The sequence below is a fragment of the Oncorhynchus tshawytscha genome, linkage group LG17, assembly GCF_018296145.1.
Source record: "Oncorhynchus tshawytscha isolate Ot180627B linkage group LG17, Otsh_v2.0, whole genome shotgun sequence".
NCBI lineage: Eukaryota > Metazoa > Chordata > Actinopteri > Salmoniformes > Salmonidae > Oncorhynchus > Oncorhynchus tshawytscha.
The window spans coordinates 14828445-14844938 of record NC_056445.1 but is presented as its reverse complement, the minus strand read 5'-3'; the positions used below and the strand labels follow the sequence as shown (position 1 = coordinate 14844938).

At 45.0% G+C, this 16494-nt stretch overlaps 1 protein-coding gene across 2 annotated transcripts in view; it reads right to left on the bottom strand.

Annotated features, from left to right (window-relative positions):
• Positions 1–5226: 5226 nt before the first annotated feature.
• The window catches only part of tspan12 (tetraspanin 12), a 17270-nt gene continuing 6002 nt past the window's right edge, over positions 5227–16494 (bottom strand). For both annotated transcript variants that reach the window (XM_042300238.1, XM_042300237.1), the window contains 4 exons: positions 16399–16464; positions 9776–9883; positions 9431–9574; positions 5227–6485 (listed from right to left, as the gene is read on the bottom strand). In XM_042300238.1, the coding sequence (XP_042156172.1) occupies positions 6153–6485; positions 9431–9574; positions 9776–9883; positions 16399–16464 (651 nt within the window). In that variant the 3' untranslated portion in view covers positions 5227–6152. The remainder of the gene's footprint in view (positions 6486–9430; positions 9575–9775; positions 9884–16398; positions 16465–16494) is intronic.

Here is a 16494-nt window from a genome sequence, read left to right as displayed (position 1 = left end):
AGTATTCCCACCCCTTGACTTTTTCCACATTTTGTTGTGTTACAGGCTGAATATAAAATGGATTAGTTGCCGGAGAGAAAGGAAACAGCTCAGGGATTTCACCATGAGGCCAGTCAATGGTGACTTTAAAATAGTTACGGAGTTTAATGGCTGCAGGAGAAAACTGAAGATGGATCAACAACATTGTAGTTACTCCACAATACTTAACTTATTGACAGAGTGAAAAGGAGGAAGCCTGTATAGATTAAAAATATTCCAAAATATGCATCGTGTTTGGAACAAGGCACTAAAGTAATACTGCAAAATCTGTGGCAAAGCAATTAACTTTTGGCCTGAATACAAAGTGTTTTGTTTGGGGTTAATTCAATACAACACATTATTGAGTACCACTCTCCATATTTTCAGGCATGGTGGTCGCTGCATCATGTTATGGGTATGCTTGTAGAGTTTTTGTAGACAAAAAAGAAATGGAATAGAGCTAAACACAGGCAAAATCCTAGAGGAAAACCTGGTTCTGTCTGCTTTCCACCAGATACTGGGAGATTAATTCACCTTTCAGCAGGGCAATAACCTAAAACACAAGGCCAAATCTACACTAGAGTTGCTTACCAAGAAGACAGTGAATGTTCCTGAGTGGCCGAGTTACAGTTTTGACTTAAATCTGTTTGACAATCTATGGCATGACCTGAAAATGGTGACCTGAAAATGAAAATGAGCTTGAAGAATTTTTAAAAGAATAATGGCAAATGTTGTACAATCAAATGTTGCACAATTGACATTACGGAGTTATTTTGTGTAGATCGTTCATATGACATTGAAATCCATTTTAATCACACTTTGTAACACAACGAAATGTGGAAAAAGTCAAGGGGTGTTATACTTTCTGAAGACATTGTATAATGATAGTCCTATAGCTGTGAGTGGGGACATGATGGGGTGAGGGGGTGCTGTCTTGTCCAATCTTAGACTCTCCTGCTCCATATTGTATGGCTATCTCCCAGAGTAATTTATCTCTGCACTGTGAATGTATCAGCATATTTCTCATAAGGGAGTTGGCCTGTGTGTGTGTGTGTGTGTGTGTGTGTGTGTGTGTGTGTGTGTGTGTGTGTGTGTGTGTGTGTGTGTGTGTGTGTGTGTGTGTGTGTGTGTGTGTGTGTGTGTGTGCGCTCACATATGTCTCTCTGTATTACCATATTTCTCATCAGGGAGTTAGTAATTGAGATGTTTTGGGAGAATGTATGGTCCCATCAGCTTCCCTAGGTGCATTGCAGATGACATGCATCAGGGGGAAAACTGAAGCGGGAATTACCCAAGCAGCATGCCAGCACACAGACTATTTCTGCCCCTGCTATTTTTACACAGGGGTCAGAGGGTAATGGTTTTATTTCTGCCGCTGGCTCCTTTTACTGTACACCGAGAGAGAAAGGGAGGGGGGGGGGAGTATGTGTTTGTATCCCTCTGTCCCCATGTCAACTGTGAATTTGTCCTAAAGCAGTGACCCTCTGTGGGATTGAGGGATTGAGAGAGTCCTTTCTCCATGACTTCTCTATTGTTACTCAAAACTAAATCCAGAGAGCAAAATATCATAGATCTGTATCAATTAGACAGAGACTAAGAACAGAGGGAAAGGGATGTAGGCCTGATATATCTGCAGTATCAGTCAAAAGACACACCTACTAATTCCAGGGTTTTTCTTTATTTTTACTATTTTCTACATTGTAGAATAATAGTGAAGACACCGAAACTAAGAATGCACACATGGAATCATGTAGTAACCAAAAAAGTGTTAAACAAATCAAAATAGATTTTTTATTTGAGATTCTTCAAAGTAGCCACCCTTTGCCTTGATGACAGCTTTGCACACTCTTAGCATTCTCTCAAACAGCTTCATGAGGAAGTCACCTGGAATGCATTTAAATTAACAGATGTGCCTTGTTAAAAGTTAATTTGTGGAATTTCTTTCCTTCTTAATGCATTTGAGCCAATCAAATTGTGTGACAAGGTAGGGCGGGTTTACAGAAGATAGCCCTATTTGGTAAAATACCAAGTCTATATTATGGCAAGAACAGCTCAAATAAGCAAAAGGAAACGACAGTCCATCATTACTTTAAGACATGAAGGTCAGTCAATGTGCAGTCTTCAAGTAGTCTCAAAAACCATCAAGCGCTATGATGAAACTGGCTCTCGTGAGGGCCGCCACAGGAAAGGAAGACCCAGAGTTACCTCTGCTGCAGAGGATGAGTTCATTAGAGTTACCAGCCTCAGAAATTGCAGCCCAAATAATTGCTTCACAGAGTTCAAGTAACAGACACATCTCAACATCAACTGTTCAGAGGAGACTGCATGAATCAGGCCTTTATGGTCGATTTGCTGCAAAGAAACCACTACTAAAGGACACCAATAATAAGAAGAGACTTGCTTGGGCCACAAATCACGAGCAATAGACATTAGAACGGTAGAAATCTGGCCTTTGGTCTCATGACTCCAAATGTGAGATTTTTGGTTCCAACTGTTGTGTCTTTGTGAGACGCAGAGTAGGTGAACTGATGATCTCTGCATGTGTAGTTCCCACCGTGAAGCATGGAGGAGGAGATGTGATGGTGTGGGGGTGCTTAGCTGGTGACACTGTCAGTGATTTATTTAGAATTGAAGGCACACTTAACCAGCATGGCTACCACAACATTCTGCAGCGATACACCATCCCATCTGGTTTGCGCTTAGTGTTTTTTAACAGGACAATGACCCAGCACACCTCCAGGCTGTTTAAGGGCTACTTGACCAAGAAGGAGAGTGATGGAGAGCTGCATCAGATGTCCTGGCCTCCACAATCCTCCGACCTCAACCCAATTGAGATGGTTTGGGATGAGTTGGACCGCAAAGAGAAGGAAAAGCAGCCAACATGTGCTCAGCATATGTGGGAACTCCTTCGAGGCTGTTGGAAAAGCATTCCTCATGAAGCTGGTTGAGAGCATGCCAAGAATGTGCAAAGCTGTCATCAAGGCCAAGGGTCGCTACTTTGAAGAGTTTAAAATATATTTAAATTTGCTTACTACATGATTCCATATGTGTTATTTCATAGTTTTGATGTCTTCACTATTATTCTACAATGTAGACAATAGTAAAAAATAAAGAAAAACATTGGAATTAGTCGGTGTGTCTAAACTTTTGACTGGTTCTGTATGTGCTAGACAAGAGGAATGAAGAGGCTTACTGTCTGTACACCACACTGTTTCTCTCTCTCTCACACACGCACACACACAGACACACACACTCACAGACACACACACACATAAACACACACACACAGACGTATCCCACCAGGATTAATAAGTGAATTGATGTAGGAGGCAGAGGAGGGGAGAGAGAGCGACCAGCAAGAAAACAATATGTCTTTTGTAACCCACTGTGACAGCGGGGCTACACGCCTTTCCCTCTTCCATAAATCATATCTTCACATTGTCAAGCAGCAAACAGAGCGAGGGAAGGAGGGAGGGAGAGAGAGACAGAGGGGCCTTCCATCCATCCTCCTCTTCTTCTAAACAGGCACTTTCTCCCCCTCCATCAAAAATGTCTAAGTTAAAGTTGTTACTAAATATACACTGGCCCAATCGCCTGTCTCTCTGAGACCTTGAACCGACCCATAACCACTTCCATACACACTTTCAGGTTTGTCCTTGCTGATATGAAATGAGTGAAACTGTCAGAAAGCTGCCAACCTGGAGGGCTAGGGGTAGCTGGAACCATATTTCTGATACCTTTCTAATCCTCGCTTCTACTTTTAGTGCATCAGTAAAGAGTAAATGGCCAAAAGTTATGGGATCGGCCTTTGCTTCTCCAATGAAGGGTATACTTTGAAAGGGGACTCTGCAACCTTCATTCACCCTGCCCATACAGTACGTCTCTGTCCCCCAGGAACCCTTAGGTTGGGACCAGCAGCATTTAAGCATAACACCTCTGGAGTATCCTTGCTGAAAGCCATGGATGACCAGAGTCCTTTGATGAGGGACTTGAAGGGGACACACAGCAAGGGGACACACAGCAAGGGGACACACAGCAAGGAGACACACAGCAAGGAGACACACAGCAAGGAGACACACAGCAAGGAAACACACAGCAAGGGGACACACAACAAGGGGACACACAGAAAGGGGACACACTGCAAGGGGACACACTGCAAGGGGACACACTGCAAGGGGACACACTGCAAGAGGACACACAGCAAGGGGACACACTGCAAGGGGACACACAGCAAGGGGACAGACAGCAAGGGGACAGACAGCAAGGGGACACACTGCAAGGGGACACACTGCAAGGGGACACACTGCAAGGAGACACACTGCAAGGGGACACACAGCAAGGGGACAGACAGCAAGGGGACACACTGCAAGGGGACACACTGCAAGGGGACACACTGCAAGGGGACACACTGCAAGGGGACAGACAGCAAGGGGACACACTGCAAGGGGACACATAGCAAGGGGACACACTGCAAGGGGACACATAGATAGAGGGCGAACATAAAATATAATCACCAGTGACTTAAAGGATCTTAGGCGATGTTTCTGACATTCAGTAGGTGGTGACAGCTGCAGTTTACCAACTGCCCTTCTAGCTATAAATACTATGGATTATCAATAGCACCTTAATTACGGAGGAAGGGCTCATGGTAATGGCTGTAGCAGAATGAGTAGAATGGTATCAAACACATGGTTTCTATGTGGGACTTTTTAGGACTATTTTGTCACAGCTGGGATTGGAAATTGTCACAGAAACGAAACATGGTTTCCATTTGCTCCATTACAGATATTATTATGAGTCGTCCTCCCCTCAGCAGCCTCCACTGAAAGCAGGGTATGTTATTTCAAAATGAAAGACCATACTCACCCACATATCATTCTCATAGTTCTCCCAGAATGAATTCTGTTCACTTCAAATGTATGATACGTGCTGTGGTGCTGACTTGCTGCACCCTCGACAACTACTGTGATTATTATTATTTGACCATGCTGGTCATTTATGAACATTTGAACATCTTTGGCCATGTTCTGTTATAATCTCCACCCGGCACAGCCCGAAGAGGACTGGCCACCCCTCATAGCCTGGCTCCTCTCTAGGTTTCTTCCTAGGTTTTGGGCCTTTCTAGGGAGTTTTTCCTAGCCACCGTGCTTCTACACCTGCATTGCTTGCTGTTTGGGGTTTTAGGCTGGGTTTCTGTACAGCACGTTGAGATATCAGCTGATGTACGAAGGGCTATATAAATACATTTGATTTGTTTTGTGTGGCGATGAAAGAACATTTTATTTTTCATCCCTAAGAGTGTCATGCTGACAGTGATCTGTATCAGAGAACAAACACTTGGTTGTGTTATTATTCCTTGGCAAACACACAGTATATTTCACAAACCCTCTGAAATGATTAAATGCACAGATTATTGTTTGAGCTGAAATGCATTATTCTCACAGAGCCAGAGATAAATAGCCAACATCATGTTCCGTTTATAGTAGACAACGATAATACACTCTGACGGCTGCACAAACACTCATTAATATGGCTGAGTGGTTCTTGTGGATTCCAACAGGTCTGTCAAATTAAGACATATGATATTTCCAAATATCCAGATAAACTCCATTTCCTTGGTTCGGTGTGTTTTGAGTGAGATGAAGAGTTGACATGTCCTTCCAGCAGTTTTTGCTGAACAGGTTTCATCCAGTCAGTGCTAGTGGTGATATTCCCAAACATTCCCAACGAGGAGGAGGGAAGTTGGGAAAACGACAACGATTCCCTCCCCTCCTCACTACCGGATAGTGGTGACACTAAAGGACCAAACCTCAGCTTATAGTTATTTAGTTTCTGTGACAATTTCCAATCCCAGCTGTGACAAAATAGTCCTGCAAAGTCCCACAGTCCAGTATGTCATTGTCATGTTGTCCAACGGGAAAGAGAGGGGGGGTATGGGGGGTATTCACTCTCCTGCAACTGTGCCCAATCTCTCTCATGTCTCCTACCCTCGTTTTTCTCTCCCCCCTCTCTCCCCCTATCCAGTCTCACACTTTCTTCTCATCCCCTTATTCTTCCCCTCTTCCAGTGTCTGTGAAGTAGGGGTGAGCAGTAGTGTGAGGGGCAGATGGCTGGACAGTGTATCCTCCCCCCCGCTAGGACAGTGTCTCCATCTCAAACTGGGTGTGTCCATGTCCGTTAGATGTGGTCGCAGTATTGGACCAGGCCTCAGCCGGGCGAGTGTTACCCGATTTAGGAGCCTCCCCTTGGGGTGGGTGGGTGATGGTTAGAGGTCCAGGGTCGGTTCCTGTGGGGGGTTCGGGCGGGATGGGCTCGGGGGGCTTGCGGTCGTAGTAGAGGGCCCAAAGCAGGGTTAGGGTCAGGGTCATGGCCAAAATCTGGGCCACTCCTATAGACACACCCAGGAACCGCAGCACCTGCAGTTGCTTAGTCCCCCGGATGAAACTGTAGATCTTCGGCCCGCAGCCCTGTAGTACAGACAGACAGACAGACAGACAGACAGACAGACAGACAGACAGACAGACAGACAGACAGACAGACAGACAGACAGACAGACAGACAGACAGACAGACAGACAGACAGACAGACAGACAGACAGACAGACAGACAGACAGACAGACAGACAGACAGACAGACAGACAGACAGACAGACAGACAGACAGACAGACAGACAGACAGACAGACAGACAGACAGACAGACAGACAGACAGACAGACAGACAGACAGACAGACAGACAGACAGACAGACAGACAGACAGACAGACAGACAGACAGACAGACAGACAGACAGACAGACAGACAGACAGACAGACAGACAGACAGACAGACAGACAGACAGACAGACAGACAGACAGACAGACAGACAGACAGACAGACAGACAGACAGACAGACAGACAGACAGACAGAAGAACTCAATAAGGGCTTGTCATTTTAAGAGTTGAAGCTTTTTCATGTTGAAATATGGCATACGTTTGATCCATGTTATATTAATGTTACATTTATGTAATCTACTAGATCTACTCTATGTAATCTACTAGATCTACTTTATGTAATCTACTAGATCTACTCTACACCTTACTGCTGCCAGAGAGAGAGAGAGAGAGAGAGAGAGAGAGAGAGAGAGAGAGAGAGAGGTGGGAGAGAGAGTGAGAGAGAAGTCGGAAGAAAGGAGAAAGGGTAGTAAACGTGAGAGAGATGTGATAAAGAAAGAGAGAAAACAGACAGGAAATAGAAAGGATACTCCATACATTCCCCTTGACTCCCTCCTCTACTGACTGACTCCCTCCTGACTCCCTCCTCTACTGACTGACTCCATCCTGACTCCCTCCTCTACAGACTGACTCATCCTCACTACACACAGCATCTCTTTGTCCCTCTGTTGGTCTGGTTCTACTTAGTGAGGCTTGGCAGCAGCACACATTTCATAAGAACCTCTCAGAGTTGACATTTAACACAATTAGTAGCCTCTCTCTCCCCCTTTTCCTGTATCGGCACTCTCTTTACCTCCTCCTCCCTTTCCCCACCCCCATTTCCCTCTCTTTTTCCAGTGTCACAACCTCCCCTTTCTCCACCCTCTACAAGCCAGTCCAGGTGTATTTTTGTTTATTATTTACAACGATGGTCTACACCGGCCAAACTTGGATGACGCTGGGCCAATTGTGCGCCGCCCTATGGGACTACCAATCACGGCCGGTTGTGATACAGTCTGGATTTGAACCAGGTTGTCTGTAGTGATGAATCATCTTAGACCACAGCACCACTTGGAAGCCCCTGTACGTATATGTCAGGCAGGAACACCATGTCACCCAGCATTTCTCACCCAGGTGACAATGGGCAGCCTGGCAGTCTGCACCGGGCACACCGGGCCTGCTAGAACCCTGTTAGAGACACACCACTTGGCCTGGACCATGGGGAGGGGAACTGTTGCTAAGGCTAGGGGGTTAACAGTGTTGACTAAACACAGCAGACAGACATGTTGAGGTGGAGGTGGTCAGACATGGGATAAAGGACAGGGTTGGTTTGGGGTTAGACGAGGACAGTGGTTGAGCTGTAGATGGGATAGGGGACAGGGATGGTTTGGGGTTAGACCAGGACAGTGGTTGAGCTGTAGATGGGATAGGGGACAGGGATGGTTTGGGGTTAGACCAGGACAGTGGTTGAGCTGTAGATGGGATAGGGGACAGGGTTGGTTTGGGGTTAGACCAGGACAGTGGTTGAGCTGTAGATGGGATAGGGGACAGGGTTGGTTTGGGGTTAGACCAGGACAGTGGTTGAGCTGTAGATGGGATAGGGGACAGGGATGGTTTGGGGTTAGACCAGGACAGTGGTTGAGCTGTAGATGGGGAGAGGAGGGTGTTTCCCTCTGAGGAAAGAAGACTGAGTGTGTGCGGCCCTACCTGCCTGCTTGCCGGCATGACTGCCTGTTGCCTGCCTGCATGACTGCCTGTTTGCCTGCCCTACTGTCTGCCTACCTGCCTGTCTGTTTGCCTGTCTGCTTGCCTGCCTACCTGCCTGCATGCCTGCCTGTTTGCCTACCTACCTACCTGCCTCCCTACCTACCTGCCTGCCTGCCTGCTTGCCTGCCTATCTGCCTGCCTGTCTGTTTGCCTGCCTGCCTGTTTGCCTGTCTGTTTGCCTGCCTACCTACCTGCCTGCCTGCGTGCCTGTGTGTTTGTGTGGGTGTGTGAGAGAAAGGTGAGTTATTAAAATAGAAATAGAGAGAGAGACTCTAGGGTGAGTTTGCTTTGTATTCTCTCTGTATCCTACTGGCAGGCTAGCTGGCATTGTTTGTCGTACCTCACCCCCTACTAGACTTTGTTTGTGTGTTCCCCTCAGCCCCGGACCACGGCATACCTTGTCCCCTGATGGGCTTGATGAGGCGTAATAGCTGCACTCTGTCTCAACAATCTGGCAACCACAGCAGCCAGAAGGCACACTATGCTATCAAGCCTGTGATTGGCTCTAATTGAGTTGTATGGATTTCTCTCCACCATTGAACACGGCAGGTCATTTCAGGCTGCAAATAGACATCCCATTGGAAACAGGTTGTTGTGAATGTATTAAGTGGAAAACTCCAACTCCAAGAAAATCATCTCCACTCCATTTAGAATGTAAGTAACCTATTTCAAAAAGTTTGTTATTGTTTCTGTTTCTTCTGAACTAACAGGTTTACTCAATTGGCGAATGGGAATATGTAAGCCTGTGTGTCCCTTTCTGATGATGTCACAGGGGAAGGTACATCATTGGCAATTGGAAGATCCACCTGGGGCTACAGAGAGCCGTAATGATCCTAACTCTTTTCAGGGTGGGGTCAGAGGGTTCAGTAGGTGAACAGTTCACCAGAGGTCAAGCCACAACCTAACACTTACTATGAGGTCAGAGGGTCACTGGGGCACTCCTGGGGACACTCACCTCTTGGTGAAGGTCACTGAGGTCACGGTAATGGGCGTGGCGAGCACATCCTGGATACTGATTGGAGCAGCAGGAGTCTGGTGGCCATTCCATCTCTGTCATCTCCAGCCAATCGGTGAAGTAGATGACCCCGCAGCACTTAAACTGGGGAACACACAGTCAAAGAAAGTTTACTTACATTAGCAACCCTTCATAACTAGCAATCTTGCATGTTCAAGCACTAAACACTAACAACCTCTAATAAATACATGTAATATCTTATTAAAATGTTGCTCTTGGGTTATGATATAAAACCACTAAGTGTTTGTGTAGATGTGTGTGACCTCTGGGGTAGTGACCTCTCACCTCAGTCTGGAAGGTGTTCCAGGTGTGTGTTAGCCACTGGTAACGCTGCAGGCCATAGTTGGGCATCCTGGACTTCAGACTGATCATATCTGACCTCTGAACTGAGGGCTTGGACAGAACATAACAGTGTAACTCCATTAAGGCTGTCCCCGACTAAAAAAAATCTTGGTCGACAGAGAGTCGTATGTTCTTTCGACCAATCAATTGGTCGAAATGTTCAAATGTGTATTTTTCCATATATAGGCAAATCCTGTGTGTTTTAATTAAATCAACTACGGTGCATTCGAAAATAACTCAGACCCATTTACTTTTTCCACATTTTGTTACATTACAACCTTATTCTAAAGATAGATTAAATAATTATTTTTTTCTCATCAATCTACAAACAATACCTCATAATGACAAAGTGGAAACAGGTGTTTAGATGTTTTTGTAAATGGATATAAAATGATGATACTTTAAGTATCAAAAATAAAAGTAAAACCAGCCGGGCACGATTTTCTTGTTTTGTTTTTGATTTATTTACGGATAGCCAGGGACACTCTCCAACACTCATCATTTACAAATGAAGCATTTGTGTTTAATGAGTCTGCCAGATCAGATGCAGTAGGGATGACCAGGGATTTTCTCTTCTAAGAGCGTGAATTGGACAATTTTTCTGTCCTGCTAAACATTCAAAAGTTAGTACTACTTTTGGGTGTCAGGGAAAATGTAAGGAGAAAGTATACACATTTCTTTAGGAATGTTGAGAAGTTAATGTAAAAGTTGCCAAAAATATAAATAGTAAAGTAAAGTACAGATACCCAAAAAAACTTCTTAAAGTAGTACTTTAAAGTATTTTTACTTAAGTTCTTTATACCACTGCCACAAATCAGGCCTTTATGGAAGAGTGGCCACACTCCTCAGTACAAGGCACATGACAGCCTGCTGGAACTTTCTGAAAAGGCACCTAAAGGACTCTCAGACCATGAGAAACAAAATTCTCTGGTCTGATGAAACCAAGATTGAACACTTTGGCCTGAATGCTAAGCATCACGTCTGGAGGAAACCTGTCACCATCCCTACGGTGAAGCATGGTGGTGGCAGCATCATGCTGGGGAGATGTTTTTCAGCGGCTGGGACTAGGAGACTACTGTAGTCACAATCTAGGGAAAGATGAACGGAGCAAAGTATAGAGATATTCTTGATGAAAACCTGCAACATCGCCTCTGTGCAGCGACACTCCCCATCCAACCTGACAGAGCTTTAGAGGATCTGCAGAGAAGAATGGGAGAAACTCCCCAAATACAGGTGTGCCAAGCTTGTAGCATCATACCCAAAAGACTCAAGGTTGTAATCGCTGCCAAAGGTACTTCAACAAGTACTGAGTAAACAGTCTGAATACTTATGTAAATGTGATATCAGCTTTTTTTTAATACATTTGCAAATATTTCAACAAAAAATCAACGTTTTTTGCTTTGTCATTATGGGGTATTGTGTGTAGATCATTGAAAAAACAAAATGTAATCAATTTTAGAATAAGGCTGTAATGTAACAAAATGTGGAAAAACTCAAGGGGTCTGAATACTTTCCAAATGCATTGTATATGCAGTGAGCTTGTCTGATGCTTTAAGCGCACTGTTAAATTAAATAATTAAGACACACAAATTACTAGAGGGAGTCCAACCACAATTTATTTGAGTGTGCCGGGCCGGGCTCAGACTTTCTGCGCTGTATAAAATAAAAAAGATTGACTAGCACCGGTTGTCTCTCCCTGCTGCAGGACCACCACATAACATCAACAGTGTTCATCGCGCTGTCCGTGTTGCTGAAGCTGCAACATAATTCCAGCCGTATCTGACTGAAAAGTTCTGTTACCCAAATCCCTCATTTGTTTAGGAAAAACAGTCCCTATTCTCTCAACCCTTGCTCTCTTTACGTGACACATGAATGCATCGCATGCACGTGACCATTATGACCTATAGCATATCGTTATCACACCAATAAATTGGCTATAGCAAACTCAAAACGGGGGAATGTTAACTGGTTGCTCAGGAGGTAAAAAATGTGTGGAATAAATTAGTTGTGGAAAATACTGGAGATCAAGAAAAAGATGGTAAGGAGCAAGCTCTGTGTGCATATTTTATGTGCCAAACAGGAGCTGTTAGATTACAATATAATTTCTCTGACCGTTTGGAACAATGTAAACAACACTCAATAAATTATAAGCATAACAGAGTCTGTTGTAATTTCAAAAAATGGAACCGTTTATTTATTGTTTATGCTAAGTATTCAAAGTTTGCGTTGTTTTATTTTAAAATTAAAATGCTTGATTGCATGAATGACTCATATGCTGTGTGATGACATGAACGAATGAATGATTGATTGATTGATTGATACAGTACTATAGCTTATATAAGTATTGAAATATAGGCCGAAGTACGTTACGGTATCAATGCGCTCTTAGAGGCCTGCAGCTCGATGGTGGTTAAACAAGGCTGCTATACTAAGCCTACTGATGATAATGACATTACTTATTATAATACTAACAATGATCATAACGATAATAGTAATACCAACAATAAGAAGGAGATCAAAGAAAAAGGAGGGTTATTATAATTATTATAAATAGAATTTGTCTGATCATTTGGAACAGTGTAAACAACACTAAATAAATTATAACTTATACCAGAGAGGCGGTTTTAACGAGATAAAAAGTGTAAAGCCTTTATTACAGCATAGCAAAGATTAAACAACAGCCGAATTTGTGAAATGATTTAACCGACATGTTGTGGTTGGTGCTCACGAAGGCTTGGTGCTCACATAATTAGTATGCTATGAACCAAACACTCAAACAGGCAATATAAGCAGGATCTGTATTATTTTTGTAAATATATATGGATGATTTATAAAGCTTATTATTGATTATAGACCTAATTATGTTGTGATTTCCTCTCTCCTCACTTTTCTTAGACAATTAAGGCAAAGGGTGTTTTCTCTGCCTCCACCACATTGTTCTCAACACAAATATGCTGGTTAAATTTGCTATTATGCACATAGCGACAACAGCACACTGACGTGTTTCAGAACCGGGAACAGCGACCACTATCCAACACGGGAGAACCCGAATCTCTTATAAAGTTATATTATTTTTATTAAAGTTGCACCATTGTTCCTACTTAATATAACCATAGACACTTTCAGTAGCACATGTCTTAGAGTGATGGACTGTACCATCCTGTCACGTTCGCTGGAAGAATTATCGGACCAAACTGCAGCGCGATATGGTTTCCACATAATATTTAGAGCCCTTATTTTCCATGGTAAGTAGATCAGGGCGTGACTGGGGGGTTTTCTAGTTATTATTTTCTATGTGGGGTTCTAGTTGAGTTTTTCTATGTTGGTGTTTGGTATGATTCCCAATTAGAGGCAGCTGGCTATCGTTGTCTCTAATTGGGGATCATATTTAAAGTAGCATTTTGTCCACCTGTGTTTTATGGGATATTGTTTTGAGTTAGTGCACGTAGCACCTTTGTAGTCACGGTTTTCGGATCGCAGTGGTACAGAGGAAGCTAGCAATGTGGAAGGCTAGGTATTTGTCTTTTATGGGCAAAGTCCTGGTCCTAAAGGTGGATGTGTTGCCGTCTCTTTTGTATTTGGCATATATCTACCCATTGCCGGCTTGTCTGAGGAGGCCTCTAGTGAGGCTTGTGTTTCAGTTTATGTGGAGTGGCAGGTGCGAGTGGGTCGCCAGGGCACGCATGATCTGTCCCATCGGGGAGGGAGGTAGGGGGGTACCACATTTCCCCCTCAAGCTGGACTCAATTTTTGTTTCTTTCTTGTTAGCGGAGCTTGCTCAGCCAGTGATACACCCGTCCGGTTACCTCCTGCGGGTGTTCTTCTCGTATCAGGCGAGAAGCGTAATGGTGTGGTCTAACACGGGTCCTCGGGCGGAACAGCTGCCGTGGCACTTTGGTCATGCGGCCAAGTGGCTGCGTGCGCACCCCGAGGTTGAAGTTGCCCGAGTAGGTTTAGACCACAGGCACCTGTACGAGGAGGTCTGGCAGGCAGGGAGTCCTGCGCCCGTAGCGGGCATCTCGTCAGTGGTCTGGGAGGGAGTGCAGGCGCGGGGCCTGGACAACGGGCTCAAGGACCTGAATTGGTTGAGCCTTCATAAGCGTTTGCCGGTACTTTCCATCTTGTACCGGTATAGTTTGGTGCGATCCCCCACCTGTCCAAGATCTGCTTGTGGCAGGGAGGAGACTGTGCGCCATGCCTTCTGGGACTGTGCCTTTGCCGGACTAGTATGGGCTAGGGCACGGGTGATGCTAGGTGTGGATAGGAGTGATTTTGTTTTGACATGGGCTAGGCTAGAGAGAGGCGTAGGGAGAGCAAAGGGAACGGATAGGGACAGGTTTCTGCTCTGGCTTCTCATGAGTCTCTTTAAAAAGGGACTGTGGGAAGCCAGGAAGAATTTAGTCAAGACAGGGAGAGATTGGGGGTTGGAAGGGATAGTGAGAAGGGTGGAAGGTGATAAGAGGGAGGAGAGGAAGTGGGGGAAGCATGCGGCACGGGAGAGGTGGAAAGGGGGTTTAGGGCTGGGAGTGTTAAAGTGAGTTTGGTAAGGGGATAGATTAGGGAAGGGGAGATAGGGAAAGGGTTAGGTATGACGGGGAGGGACGATGCTCCCCTGAGGTTTGTTTTTGTTTGATGTTTTTGTAAATAGAATTTTATTAAGAATGAATGAGAATTATGATTTTGTAATGGTATGAATGGTTTTGATTGTAATAAATTATTTTAACCACCACCTTTGTAGTCACGGTTCGTTGTTTGTTTCATTCTTTTGTTGTTTTGTGCGTTTTCAAATAAATATTATGTGGAAACCATATCGCGCTGCAGTTTGGTCCGATAATTATTCCAGTGAACGTGACACATCCCCACAATGGATCAGTCCACTCAGACCGGCGTGGATCAGACAGGTGTCTTGTACGCCATGATATTTTATTTTTGCTACTGCTCGACTAACGAAATCTCGGTCGACCAACAGCCTATCGACCAAACAATCGACCAGTCGAATAAATGGGGTCAGCACTAAACTCCATTTCACTCAGTATAGTTACATTCAGTTCAGCTATATATTTCAGTTCAACTTCAGCTGAGAACATTTCCTGTACAGTTCATGTATTGCCACAAGACACTCAACAGAAAGCCATGAAACCGTACAGGAGCAACAGTCAGTGTATATTTAGCTACCAGCTCTCTGTTTCAAGCCTAGTTATATAGTCCAATCCTTTGACCATGCCTCAAATATTTTCAAACACGCAACTTCTGACTCTCTCCTCTAGTGTTTCCCAGGCCTCCAACACTCCGGTATGTAGTTGCTGAGGTTGACAACTGCTTGTTGTCTAAACAATTACCCCTGTCTGGGCTCTGGGGAACCAGACCAGAGCTGTTCCGCAGACCCACAGTCTGACACACTTACCATGCATAACTTATCCCTGTCTCCACTCCTCTCCAATAAAACCTCCACCTAACACACCCTTGGGCCTCCCTCCCCTCTTCCTTCCTCTCTCCTTTAGTCTTGTAATGAGATTGTGAGAAGCATAATATGACCCAGGTTACCCAGAATTATCCTGAGGCCAGGTTGGTGCTACCTTGGTGCTACCCTATCAGGGTTCTGATAAAGGACAAGGCACAAAGACTACAACACCCACAACCCCCCTGCGGCATGGCAGGTATGTCACACTGAGGGAGGCGGGTGGCACTGTGGCCTCAAAGGCTAGTTGCTAGTGCTAAACACACACACACACATCCTCAGGCTTGCAGCCAAGTACCAAACACACACACACACACCTTTCTCAGTTTGCCATACACACTGCTCTAGCCAGTGACCAGGTGCTGCACACACACGGACACAAACACACCTGCGCGGTTGGAGCGAGTCCCACCTACTGTGATGGGACATCAAAGCCACTGTGGGCTCTTTCATGGTGGAGAGATAAGCCCCTGGACCAGGGGAGGGGCAGCCCTGTAGGGGAGAACCCATTGTAATAGAGAGCCCTGCCCATTGTGTTCAAACACCCACACCCTGAGCAGGAGGGAGAGAGGAGGGAGGGGGAGGGAGGGAGGGATGGGAACGGGGGACGCAATTATACCCTATCTCAGGGGTATTCAACTCTTACCCTATGCGGTCCGGAGTCTGCTGGTTTTCTGTTTTACCTGATCATTAATTGCACCCATCTGGTGTTCCACATCTAAATCAGTCCCTGATTAGAGGGGAACAATGAAAAAAATGCAGTGGAACCTGGTTTCACCCAACAACACTTTAGGGACATTGTGGAATTTTGAGACGTTGGACGTTTCTTTTAGTTAGATTTTTTGGTTGTTTATATATAGCACCAGTACCATTTCCCTGTGCTCGTTGGCCGGTGCCCTGCACTGGCCATGTTGTTTATTGGGTAGCCCAAGTAAGCAGAGAAAGAGGCGAGCTCTCTGAGCAGAGCAGAACATGACTGGCATTTATGTTTATTCATAGCACAGAACAAAATACAGACATGCCTATAAGGACAGCCCCCACACATAGAGCTGCAGCATAGATCTAAAGCATAGAGATACAGCATATAGAAAATCAGTGCCGCACTCACCTCGTCATACGTCCACACCCCACTGGCCAACTCTACACAGAAGATCACCAACAGACTGCCAAAGTACTGAGGAGAAAGAGAAAGAGGGAGAGAGAG